The 13,488-nt window shown below is 42.4% G+C and overlaps 1 protein-coding gene across 1 annotated transcript in view; it reads left to right on the top strand.

The window, feature by feature from the left end:
- ABCA5 (ATP binding cassette subfamily A member 5) overlaps window positions 1–13,488 on the top strand; it is a 52,118-nt gene that overhangs the window by 9,869 nt on the left and 28,761 nt on the right. Inside the window, exons 4-14 of the mRNA XM_033138916.1 lie at window positions 115–276; window positions 658–755; window positions 2,209–2,438; window positions 4,197–4,338; window positions 6,869–7,057; window positions 9,099–9,246; window positions 10,764–10,932; window positions 11,711–11,769; window positions 12,104–12,214; window positions 12,733–12,908; window positions 13,300–13,419. Coding sequence (XP_032994807.1) covers window positions 115–276; window positions 658–755; window positions 2,209–2,438; window positions 4,197–4,338; window positions 6,869–7,057; window positions 9,099–9,246; window positions 10,764–10,932; window positions 11,711–11,769; window positions 12,104–12,214; window positions 12,733–12,908; window positions 13,300–13,419 — 1,604 coding nt within the window. The remainder of the gene's footprint in view (window positions 1–114; window positions 277–657; window positions 756–2,208; window positions 2,439–4,196; window positions 4,339–6,868; window positions 7,058–9,098; window positions 9,247–10,763; window positions 10,933–11,710; window positions 11,770–12,103; window positions 12,215–12,732; window positions 12,909–13,299; window positions 13,420–13,488) is intronic.

The following is a 13,488-nucleotide window of genomic DNA, read 5'->3' as shown; positions in this document are numbered from 1 at the left end:
CCTTCTAGGCTGTGGGCTAACAAATGAGGCAGCAGCTAACATACAGAATTGTACTTCCGTTGATATAGATGTCCATAGCTGAGAGTAGCTAAGAGAGACTTTTATCTTTTTCAGGAATAATTACTGAAGAATTTCTAAGTGAGGAGGCAATGCAAGAGGCTAATCTTCGTAAACCTCGAAAATTTGTGGGTATAATTTTCAAGGATTCTATGTCCTACCACCTCAGATTTCCTCCTGCAAAGGTTCCAGTATCTGCAATTTATATGGAATCCAGAGGTAATGCCTGCATGTATGTATGTATGTATGTATACCCCTTATAATATTATAGTTTTAGTCATGGGAGCAACTTGCAATAGTAATTTTCAAGACAGTTGTTTTTGGTTGAGCATCTGCTAATCTTTTTGCTGATGCTTTTTCTTCGTTATTTTATTGACTGTATTTTTTCAAGCTGCCTAGTAGGTAGAAGAGTGCATTAAGTAAGACAACCAAACCCACATTACTGTTCCTATAGCATAGAATCACTGGGCAAAATCTAGCTCGGTGACAATAAAACAAATTAATAGGGTTTTGTCGTCAGAATTTATGTCAGCCTTTTTGCTTTTGGCTAATTAACAGAGAAAGTTTAGGTTTCTCGTCTTAGAATTTGTTTTTCCACAGCCAGTTGCCCAAGCCCTTCCAAGATATGTGAAGCTGAAACGTACTGGCGCAATGGATTCACTGCTCTACAGATCAGCATTGATGCAGCAATTATACAGGTAAATGCAAAGAATGAGAATGTGAAACGCCCTGAATCATTGTTGTTCGAGAAGAGTTGATGTATTTAAAGTCATTGCGCTTTCTTCCTTGTATTGTAAGGCATGTCACATAATGGAGGGCTTTTGCTCAAATGAATGGCAATAACATTTGCCTTCTTGGTGACTATCAATCAACTGTATATGATGATTTCTATAAATATATCAAGGCCGATGGTTAGCCAAATATAAAACGCTTTTTTCTGAGTAATGCCATATACGTCCACCCAAGTTGGTATTGTGGATATACGTGCAAGGAACATTAACTGTGGGGTGTGTTGGTAAATGCTCAGCAAGCACACCTACAGTGCAGTCATTAGAAGTAAGTTCTTTTTGAGTTCTTTGGGATTCTCAAGTACTTCGTTGTGTTTATTGGCTTCCAGTTTTGTTTCCATGTCCAATTCAAAATGTTGTTTTTGACATTATGGTGGAGTGATGTATGGAAAATTGCATTACGTGAAACATTTACCTGTGGGTAAATGTTTCATGTAATATAATTTTCATATGTTTGTTTTTTTAAAGGAAAACAAAGGCCACCTCTTTTGCCTCTGTTTGGTGAGATTTCATTGAGTACATAAAAAAATTAAAAATTACCTTTGTCCCTTCTGCAAGTTTCTCAAGAAATTTGGGATAAGTAACATCTAACTGATTGAAAAAAATTCTTGATGTAATATAGAGCCTTTTATTCTTGGTTCTCCTTGTGCCTCTAATGGTTTCAGTTATAGGTTGATGTTTCTGCATATCTTGTAAGTCATGTGTGGCACACCTCTTGATGGTACTCTCCACTTACCTGTCTGCTGTATCTTATCGCAAATATCCAGTTAACCAACTGTATCATTTTCGCTTGTGAATGTAACATCCCATGCCAGTTTTGGTTTGGTTTAGTTTTCATGTGCTTGTCTCATGAAGTTCTATTTTGCTATTTGGGTTATATAGGTAAAATAAAAGAATAAATAAAATAAGGCTGTTCTTGTTTTGTTTTGTTTTGTTTTGTTTTGTTTTGTTTTGTTTAAGTGGTTTTTGGCATGTTGAACTAGTTCCAGGAATGCTTTGACATACATATGAATCAGTTTTTGGAAAACCTGAAAAGTTGGTGATAAGGCAGTGTCACAGGTTGTAGTATGGACATGTTTTCTCTCTGAAATTTATTTTTTATTAATTTATTTGACTTTTCTTCTGCTCAAGAACCTCAAGATTCATATAGTGAAATAGATAAAACAAACAAGCATTTAAGAAATCAGTTTTGCAAAACTCAAAAACGTTTGCGTTCCATGGAATTTAGTTGATTACTAAACTAAGTTAAAGCATGCATATTGTTATATTTGTTTTAATGATTTTGGAATTAAACTTTACTTAATAGGGGCAGCATAGAAACTGATTTTAACATTCCCTTCCTTTTCTTCCTTTCTTTTTTTAGCTGAAGACTAATCAATCAGTATTGGAAGACCTGAAACTAACAAATGCGATCATGATGGGAGAGTCTGCCATTATGGAAATAGACAATTTCCCTCGTGCAATCATTTTAATTTATTTAGTAATTGCCTTTTCACCCTTTGGTTATTATTTGGCAATTCATATCGTGGCAGAAAAGGAGAAGAAATTGAAAGAATTTTTATTGATCATGGGTCTCCACGACACTGCCTTTTGGTATGTATGTGCCTTAGTTCTTTGATGTTAAGTAAACAGAATGGATAGTAATGCAAAGCCAAAACCATGTCTTAGTGTGATTGCATAGGCTCTCAGAGATGAGATCTTAGCTTCTTTGCTCCTTCTAATCCTGCTACTGTGAGCTAAGCCGTGGTTTGGCTTAGCATGGTTTACAGCATGTGGTTTGTCTGGAAGAGACTCACCTCAAGCATTTCTCCTCCTCCTACCACAAACATAGACACAGATCACAAGGCAGATCCTAGAGCTTAGCTTACTCTCAAAAAGCCATTGTTGATTTTTCATATGCTGCCATTATTGATATAGAGATGAGCTATGGCAAAGGGTCCAGAATGGATGCCATGGTGCCTGATAAAGAAAAATCTATTATCCCAATGATGCTGCCACCCTTTTGCTCAATATGAATTCCAAGAGGCCTTGCAAACCATTTCCCCAGGTCAGGATCTTATACCAAATTTCCAGAGGTGAACTAACACTTAGATTGGGTACCATTATGTATCCCTGGTCTTGGGGGAGGGGGCACCTTTGTAGTTCTGGCTGTTGCAGTTCCTTTGCTGTGGAGAGGTCTGGAAAGGGAGCCTCTCCCCCCCCCCCAACCTTCAGTGTTGTTTTCCTTATCTTGAGCCAAAGGATTAGATACATTGGTAGAATTTCTGAGACCGCTGTTTTGAAAGAGTTTGGAAGAATTATGTACTTTAGAACCTTTTGGATTAAAATGTTATCGAACTCATTTCAGTATCTGTGCCGCAATGTGCTCCATTCATTTGAGATTCACGCGAGGGCTCATTTTAGGGCCTTATCACTTTGTGCAGCATTGAGTAGCATGCATTACATTTGGCTTCAGTTTGTTGTTCTTCATGGTCTCTGTGGAGTATCACAACTGAGTTCTGCACCTATGTTGAGCAAGTTCAGGATTTTCCTAGAACTACCCTTCTCTTTGGATAGAGCAGTGAATTGAGAGACAGGGCAAGCAACTTCCAGTTCAGTTCTCTTCTGGCTGTTCTTACAATAACAGCATTGATAACTTCCCTCTGTCAGTTCCCTTACAGAATTTCTTATAACACAATCCTTTGCATGTTTACTCAGAAGTAAGTCCAACTGTATTCAGGTTGGCCAACAGTAATTTTGTCTTCCCTTGTTCCAGCCCTGGTTTGTTAGCCTTTGTTCAAACCATCCTGACAGTGATGTAGAACCTTTTTGGCTTTAGATGAAATGGAGAAATATTGCTGGATGTCAAAATCCCTGGCCCACCATTTCCTGTGACTTCATGTAGATGCTAAATAGTACAAGGGACAAAATAGGCCAGTGCCAAAGGGGTGAACGGTGGTCCCCCAAAACCGCCTTTTGGGGACACTTCACCAAGCAGGACAGAAGCCACTGAAAAATGGTGTCTCCAAGCCAAATGTTAGTCAGATGGCAAAGAAGGATATAATGGCCAGTGGCATAAAAAGCCACTGAGCATTCTAGCAGAACCAAGAGGGACCCCATTACTTCCCTGTCTAATATTTAGCGTAGATAGTTGGCAAAGACAATTTTAGCCCCAAACTATATCAGAACTGAGATTGGAAGGCCAAAAGCCTTCCTGGAAAGTTCCCAACTTGCTCTTCTCAGGTACAGAAACCAGGTCTGAGACATGTCCAGATGACCATTCAAAGGACTCACAGAAAAAAGTATCTTTATCTGTATAATTGTACAGATGACCTTGAAATTCATGAACTTTCATTGTGTTTCTCTTTCTAGGCTTTCTTGGGTCCTACTGTATACCAGTCTGATATTTGTCATGTCCCTTCTCATGTCGGTCATTGCAACATTTTCTTCGCTCTTTCCCAAAAGTAGCAGCTTTGTGATATTTCTTCTTTTTTTCCTATATGGAATATCTTCCGTAAGTGTGTGTATGTGTTTGTGCACATTGTCAGTATATTGAGAGTACTGTGTTTTAGAGTCCTCCTTGCTATATTGACGTAAACGATTTCTTTATGATGTGGTTTTTTCCTCTGCTGTGAATGGCAGAAGGCACCCTACCTCTTTCACCAGAGCCGTCTTAAGGGGATCTGCCGCCCTGGCGCGGCTATCCCTCCGGCGCCCCCGCCATGCCACCTCTCCGCCGCCTCCCTCCCGCGCTTGCCGCCCCTTGGGAGGGGGGTGGGCGAGCGGGGGGTGAGGGGCGTGGCGCTGGAGCGGCGCGGGGCTCTGCGCGCCCTTCCAGCGCTTCCGGGATGGGAGGCGAGGGCGGCCGGCTCGCGCTCCCGCGCAGCTCGCGCTCCGCGCGCAGCTGGACGGCGCGGCGCTGCTGGGCAGCTCGCGCTGCATCGGGCGGGCGGCCGGCTGCGCGCGGGAGCGCGAGCCGGCCGCCCTCGCTTCCCAGAGCCCCAGCTGGAGTGCTGGAAGGTCGCGCAAAGCCCCGCGCCGCTCCAGCGCTCCAGCTGGGGCTCTGGGAGGCGAGGGCGGGCGGCTTACAGCCCGCCTGCCGGCGCGCGAGGGCGGGTTGGGGAGGAGGAGCCCGGTATGCCGGCGGGCTCGCGGGGGCGCCCCTGGGGCGCCCAGCGCCCTGGCGCACCGCGCCACCGGCTTCTATGGATGAGACGGCTCTGTCTTTCACATAGGAGGTCCCAAATACAGTCATACCTTGGGTTACGGCCGCTTCAGGTTGCGTGATTTTGGGTTGCGCACTGTGCCGAACCTGGCAGTAACGGAACGGGTTACTTCCAGGTTCCGGTGCAGAAGTGCCGAATTGCGTCACGCGTGTGCACAGACGCAGCAGCGTGGGTTGCAAACACTGCGGGTTGCAAGCGCACCTCCCGCACAGTTCGCGTTCACAACCTGAGCGTCCACTGTAGTTACATTTGCTTATACATTTTGGCAGACATTATTTCTCATTTGCTGTTGAATGTATTCAAATGGCTACTTACCACATAACCCTTCCCTGATATTAGAATGAACTGCATTATTTATTCACTGCAGTCTTATTTTAAGCTGGCAGCTTTTAAAGAGTTATTAATTATCCATTAGCCAAGGGTGCAGTTCATATTGGAAAAATTACTGCTGATTTTTAGTGGACCTGGATTATTCCAGTAGTTTCTTAGTGTTTTAAGTATTTTGACTTCTAAACAATTTATTGCAGGCATAGGCAAACTCGGCCCTCCAGATGTTTTGGGACTACAACTCCCATGATCCCTAGCTAACAGGACCAGTGGTCAGGGATGATGGGAGTTGTAGTCCCAAAACATCTGGAGGGCTGAGTTTGCCTTGCCTGATTTATTGTTTCTTGATGCTTGCAGGCATTTAAATAAATCAATGGTGGGTAGCAGAATGCACTCTGTGGATATTAAGCTTAATTTATTTACAAATTTATCATCTGCACTCCCATAAAAAACATAGCAAGGCAGAGTACGACATATACAGATAACATCAATGAAAACATTAATTAAAATGTATGGGTTCAAATGAAAAATCATGCTGTAGAATCATAGAATCATAGAATTGGAAGAGACCACAAGGGCCATCCAGTCCAACCCCCTGCCAAGCAGGAAATTGTAAAGTGCTGCCTAAACAAAAAAGACATCTAAAAGAAGGGAGGGATTGCCAAAACTAGTGGTAGGGAGTTCCACAAAATAAAGGTGATGTCCTAGTGAAGGCCAACCAAGCATCATGGACATAAGGAACCACCAGAAATGCTCCATTAGAGGATTTTGGTGGGGCATAAGGAATGAGGTGGTTCGTAACTGGAAAAAGTTATTTGAAAAGTCTGCTTGTTGATTGTTGCCAGATCTTATTTTTAAGAATATAGTGTATTCCCTATCACTTTCTCTTCTCACTCTGGTCTCATGGCCAAAATGAGATAATGGATGTTAACACTGACTGTGTACACTCATAATGCTAAACTATAATTCAGTGCTATGTGCATGAGCAGAAAAGAGTCCATGCAAAGCGAAAGCTACACCCCCTCGCCTCCTCCTGTGGGGCCAGGAGTTTTGGTTTTTCAGCTACAGAACAAGCATCTTCAAACAATGGGCTATGAAGCTGGCTTGTTTATCTAATCACTGTCCATTTCAAACCACGATTCCTCGTTTGCATGTCATGACAAGCCACAAATTGTCAAAAATGAAATGTAACTCTGGCAAAGTCCTTAGCATGCGACCCCAGGTTTTTGTGTGGGCTCCTTTCTGTTCATGCGCACAGTAAACAATGGTTTAACATCATGTGCGAATGTAGCCAGCATATCAAAAGCTATAACACTCTTAGGAAAACGTCCTCAGGATGATGAAGCCAGTTGATTTCTTGGATCAGGTACATTATAGGTATTAAGAGAGCAATACGTTGTAATTGTTCCAAATTGTCTACACAAATTATGATTTCAGGAATTTTAAGCAAGGTTTCTTGTGCACTGAAATAAATGTTCTGTTTCTGTTCAGGTTTTCTTTGCATTTATGTTGACTCCTCTCTTCAAAAAATCAAAATATGTCGGTACAGTTGAATTTCTGACCACCCTGGCTTTTGGTTTTGTGGGCCTGACAGTCGTCCTGCTGGAGGATTTTCCAAAGTCATATGTCTGGTTACTAAGTCCTCTGTGTCAGTGCACATTTTTGGTTGGTGTTGCACAGGTTAGTAAAGTTCCCTATTTAATCAGTGCTGGTATATGTGTTTCCATGAATAGTAACTTCACTATGGCTTAAATACCAGATAGGATAATAAAATTTCACCTCAGTGTAAAATAATGTGTGACACAGAGTTGTCATTTCTTAAACTTGCAGTGAACATGTTGCTTGTTTATTATCAATGGTTTTCTCATCAGCTAAAATTGGCAGATATTTGGGGGGAGGGACCAGAGCCAGAATAAATCTGCAACCCACACCCAGCACTCTCTGGGATGAGTAAATTTCGAATAGTTGGATCTTGGGCTCAGCCAGGGCTACGCAAGCTGAATTCCCTCATCTTGGCTCAGGTGGAGATATGCCAGCATAAGTCCCATAGCCAGCTGAAACCTGCTGAATTGATGTCAGGTCAGGATAAGTCTCCCCCAAAAGGGCATTCTGTGGGTATGGTAGGAGCAGGGCAGGGGAAGACTTAATGCTATTCCAAACTGCGTTCAGCTCAGTCATGTGACCTAGTCAAACTTGTATTTTAAAGGCTTGTTTAAAGCCTGACAGCGGACCCACTCCTGAATGGAGATTGGAATAGGATGTTCCCAGACACGTCCGGGATTTCAACTAGTGTCCCAGGGGAATTTCGGAAAATCGGCCAAATGTCAACAACTTCCCCCAATATAGCTCAGCAGCCCTGGGATATGTCCCAAAGCATTTTTTTTTACTCTGGGACAAATTACACTGGCTTCCTGTCATTTGCACTGCTCTTATTAGTCTTTTCCTTTTGCTAGTGTACAAAACAATAATAATGAGTCTACACAGTTATTGATGATGGGGAATTAATGGTTTGTTTTTGTTTTTGTTTTGTTATGTATTTTGTGTTTTCATCTTGTATTTTTATCTTGTGAACTGCCCTGTGATCTTAAGATGAAGGGCAGTATACAAAATCAATCAATCAATCAATTAATTAATTATTGCAATAGTCTTTAAGGTGCCGGAGGACTTTAGCAAAAACAACAAACATAGATAGCCCTCCAAAAGCAGGTTTCTGCTGTAAACGTTTGTACTAGGTATACTGTTTTGCCGCTGTAAAAATGTGACTGCTAACCTTTTCCCATGATAGTCAGTGGTTATGTTCACCACCCATGCACTATATAAACTTTTCTCCTTCCATGTTCTGAGTAACCTCAGTTGGAACCTGCTAGGTTCTGTATTCCAGCAAAATAGGCAGGACCAGAATAAGTGCACATTCACACACCCTTCTATTCTCCTCTTCCCCTCCCTCTCTTATGCAAAGCTAAGAAGAGACAGGCCAGCTGCCTGGCTTGGATTCTCAGTCATGGAATGGGGGTGGGGGTGAGTGTGGCATTGTAGCCTTTGTGCTTAGGCTAGTTTGCTTGTTTACATGCCTGCCTTCTTCATGGTGCTGCAGCCCAAGAGAAGGCAGCCAAGGAAGCCATGGGAATTGAAGACGTTGCGAAGTTGCACTCCCCACTCCCAGCTATGGTAGAAGAGGTCTTCTGGTCCCTCTCCTGTTGTATCATTTCTAGGCTGACTAGAGTGGGCATGGCTTGAGGTGAGGCCGCTGAGGTCTGGGTGAAATGATACCATGGTCTGGAGGTTCACCACTCCTGTTACAGGGGGCAATTTCATGCAAAAAGCAACAAACGTGATTGCATTATAGTAGTTGATTTTGTAGAACTTTTTGCAGCCACCGTACTTGGTTGTGATGGATCTACAACAAAACCTATAGAACACTTGGTGGGGAGGCACATTGCTACATGCCTCTGAAAATGTGTTCAAGCTCTCATTTCCCATGAAACATGTACTTACTCTGTTCCCCATGGGATGGCATTAACTCTACCTTCAACAATCATTAATGGTTCATTTTGAAGCTCATTGTTTCCTCTCAAAAATGCAGGGTGTTGTGTGTCCAGTTTCACACAAATACACCTGAAACTGATGGTCAGTTAGAAAAGTTCCATATCCCCACCCCTTAATAATAATAAATAAAGTGATTCTTTTCCATAGTATCTATAACTTCTGTATTTGTTTGCAGGTGATGCACCTGGAAGATTATGGAGAAGGAAGCGTTTTCTCAAATTTAAGCCATGGTCCTTACCCTCTAGTTATTGCACTTTCACTATTGGCCCTGGACAGCATGCTTTATCTGCTCCTAGCACTTTACCTGGATCAGGTGATTCCAGGTATGATTGGTTTTAGCATACACACACATATGTACTAAACATTGCCTAACACAGCATAAAGTTGGTAGCATCTGGTAGGACAGAATCCTGTGGGTTCAGTGCCCACCTGTACAGGTGCTTCCCTGTTCTAATAGTTAAGTGGGAAATTATTCAGTGGGTTATCCCCAAGCTTCATAAGAGAGAATGAGAAAGCATAAATAGGATTCCACCCCTGGATCTTGAGCCAGAGGTGCTCATGGGTGAAAGAAGGCACAGAGAACTGCCTGAAGGCATTTGACACAAATGCTCCACTGGAGGTAGGCTGGTGTGCCTGATAAATTGCCTGGATGGGATGGGATTCTGCTGTTGCTGCTTGGATGGGATGGGGCCTTTGCACATGCCCCAGAATTATGTGGTTCTTTTAGCAGGTGTCTGTGCTTAGCAGGTGTCGTGTGCAGTGTGTACACTCTCGGTGCAAGTGCAAAGATGGAGCAAACCTTGGCATAAACTGGCAGCCGTAATTAAAAAGAGATTGGGAATTGAGAGGCATGGGAACCCAGGATGTATGCTGACACCTAATTAGGCACGTGATCGTTTGCCATCTGCCGACACAGGCATGAGCCTCTGTTTGGTCTTCATTAGCCCTGGCAAAAAGGAAAAGAACCTCCTTTTGATTTACACTGCCATGGTGGGGACTGAATCAATAGCCTAAGATTGAACACCTTTACCTTCAGTTTCCTTTGTATCTTAGATCCAAATATAGCATGGACTTGAGACAACTTTGAGTTCTGATTGGTTTTTGCTAATGGAGGCTGGTCCATTAGGGCAAATGGAGCTCTTCTCCACCAACTCAGTCTACCATCAGCCACTCCTCGTCCCCACTGCCTTACAGTCTGTCCTGGGGGTGGCACTGTCTGCTAGCCTGCTGCTCCTTAGTCTCAGTGCTGTACTTGCAGAACTCGGCAGGGAAGAGGATGGGGACAAAAGTAGAATTAGTTGGCTCTGCCTGTCATTGGCTCTGGCACCACCTGCTGTTGACCTCCCTGTCTCCCGCCATACCAATTCCAATGGGCACTTCCCACCACTGGTTTTTGCCTCTCGCTCTTACCCCCTAGGTTTGCCCAGTCTGTGGGGTGAAATTTGCACGGCAGTGCTGCAAGAACGTAAATAAATTTGAAATAACTTTCCCAGGCAGCTGCTCAAAATGGTTTTATAAATACTTCCAAATATGTGTTCCTGTTGGATTCAGAAAAGGCAAATACTCTACACGTATCTCCTGATTCATTTGAGCAGAGCAACTCAGCTTTAGTTTATGCTGGTAATTGAAGGATGTGCCTGCTCTGTAGTACTGACAAACTTTCTTAATCAAGGCCTAAACCCAGAATAAACCTTACAGTTTTCTCCGCTATCTAAAAAAAACGGTAAGCCATAATTGGAAATCAGTGAACATAAAAGCACCTAGAGGTGCATTGATATGCTTTGCTCAACCTGTAGTTAATATTTACACGCCTTTCTTCCTCTCTTTTTTTATTTCTCAGGAGAATATGGACTGCGGAGAAACTTTTTTTTCTTCCTGAAACCATCATTTTGGTTAAAGCGAACCAGAAATTATAAAGAATTGTATGAGAGCAGCATTAACGGGGCCTTAGATTTCAATGAGATAATTGAACCGGTATCCTCTGAATTTCAGGGGAAAGAAGCTATCAGGTATGGACTGATTATGCTTCATTCTAGCTTCTGTTGCTAGAATGTCGGTTACTAATACATCAGGGCACGGGACACGGGTGGCGCTGTGGTCTAAACCACTGAGCCTCTTGAGCTTGCTGATCAGAAGGTTGGCGGTTCGAATCCCCACAACGGGGTGAGCTCCCATTGCTCTGTCCCAGCTCCTGCCAACCTAGCAGTTCGAAAGCACATCAAAGTGCAAGTAGACAAATAGGTACCTCTGCAGCAGGAAGGTAAACACCATTTCTGTGCACTCTGGCACTGGTCATGGTGTTCCGTTGCACCAGAAGTGGTTTAGTCATGCTGGCCACATGACCCAGAAAGCTGTCTGTGGACAAACTCTGGCTCCCTTGGCTTGAAAGCAAGATAAACGCTGCAACCCTATAGTCCCCTTTGACTGGACTTTACGGTCCAGGGGTCCTTTACCTTTACCTTTTTTTACATCAGGCAAGTCTGAAGTAGCCGTGATCCGGTGATTTGAATGTGCAGCTGCTGCGAGTAGTAATTATTTGCATGGTTCAACTAATGTAGTGTAAGAAATGTTATGTAGTAGTTTCCGCATGTTACTGTGAACCAACTAGTTCTTTTGAATACGTAGATCAACTTTCACTGCAAACCAAAGCAAACATTATTTATGGTAAAATAAATATTGATCCCTTTATATTGTTCACTTTTTATCTTGCTAGGGAAATTCTGCCAGAGTTCTGTGTTACCTTTTTTTAAAAAATAAAAAAAATAAAATTAGCTTGTCTTCTTTCAGAATCAACTGTGTACAGAAAACATTTGTTAAGAAAGGTGAAACTGTCGAGGCTCTAAAAAGTAAGAATTTCAACCGTCTGCCACAAGTGGGAGTCCTTGTACTTCAGTTGCTGCTGTTTATTGTATACTGACAGCAGAAGCAATGACATAGCGCTTGAGCAAGCTTCTCCTTAAACCTCACTGATTATTAACTCTTCTGGATGTTTAAATATATTAACTAATATATGTTATATTAAGTTGTGATAGTTCCTTAAGGGTGAGTGGGACTGTACTCTGTATGGCAGGGTTTCGAACATTTAATAAGGAGGCATATAGCAGCACTTTCTTAAAGCTTTTATCTCTCCCTCACCCCGACCCCAAATCACTTCATTCTTTTTTTTCTTTTTCTTTTTAGGTTTATCCTTTGACATATATGAGGGTCAAATAACAGCATTACTTGGACATAGTGGAACTGGAAAAACAACCTTAATGCACATTCTTTGTGGATTGTGCCCACCTTCTGATGGTAAATATCATCAAAATGTGTCTATAGTCTATCTGATCTGGGGGCTAGTAAAGAAAAAGAAATAGTCTGTCTAGGAAGAATTAAACAGGTGGAACTACTTGAATTAGTTCATAGAACAACAAGTGCAGCATCATTCCTGCAGAGGGCCTTCTCGGTAGTGGCTCCCTCCCTGTGGAATGCCCTCCCTTCAGATGTCAAGAAGATAAAGAACTACACAACTTTTAGAAGACATCTGAAGGCAGCCCTGTATTGGGAGGTTTTAAATGCTTGATGTTTTTATTGTGTTTTTGGATATGCTGTAAGCCACTCAGAGTGGCTGGGGAAACCCAGCCAGATGGATGGGGTATAAATAATAAAAAAATTATTATTATTATTATTACTACTACTACTACTATCATTACCATCATCCAGCTAAGTCCCAGCTGTAACTTCAGTGGTCCACACTTAATTTTTTTTTGTTCTTACAATTTCTTTTCTGCATCATTGCCTATCTTAATTATATTTCCCCTCCCCATTAGGTTTTGCATCGATCTATGGATATAGAGTTTCTGAAATAGATGAAATGTTAGAAGCAAGAAGAATAACTGGAGTTTGCCAGCAGTTAGATATATATTTTGATGTATTAACAGTGCAAGAAAATTTGTCAATAGTTGCCTCAATTAAGGGGATACCTCCCAATGATATGATACAAGAGGTGAGTTAATTGGATGCAAGCTGCACAGTGCATGCAATCATTTTTAGTTAAGATCAACATATTATATTTAATGTTTTCTAAGCAAGCTTGGCGGGTGGTCAGCGGTTCAAATCCTTGCGACGGGGTGAGCTCCCATTGTTCAGTCCCAGCTGCTGCCAACCTAGCAGTTCTGGTTCGCCAGAAGCGGCTTAGTCATGCTGGCCATATGACCCGGAAGCTGTACGCCGGCTCCCTCGGCCAATAAAGCGAGATGAGTGCTGCAACCCCAGAGTCATCCGCAACTGGACCTAATGGTCAGCGGTTCCTTTACCTTTACCTTTTAAGCAAGCTTGGTAGATGTCCCAGTAAATTGAGGTTACTGCTAAGTACTTTTAATCCTTTTTTTTTACAGGTCCAGAGAGTTTTACTAGATTTGGATATGCAGCACATAAAAGATAACCAAGCAAAAAAGTTAAGCGGAGGACAGAAAAGGAAGCTGTCAATTGGAATTGCGATTCTTGGAGATCCAAAGGTAAACGGTAGAGGGATTTAATGTCCATAATATTTTGTCTTTCTCATGCAAAATAGATGTTTCTTTGCC

Source organism: Lacerta agilis, chromosome 2 (assembly GCF_009819535.1).
Source record: "Lacerta agilis isolate rLacAgi1 chromosome 2, rLacAgi1.pri, whole genome shotgun sequence".
Taxonomy (NCBI): domain Eukaryota; kingdom Metazoa; phylum Chordata; class Lepidosauria; order Squamata; family Lacertidae; genus Lacerta; species Lacerta agilis.
Note: the sequence above shows the minus strand (reverse complement) of the source record. Positions and strands in the feature narration are given on the sequence as shown.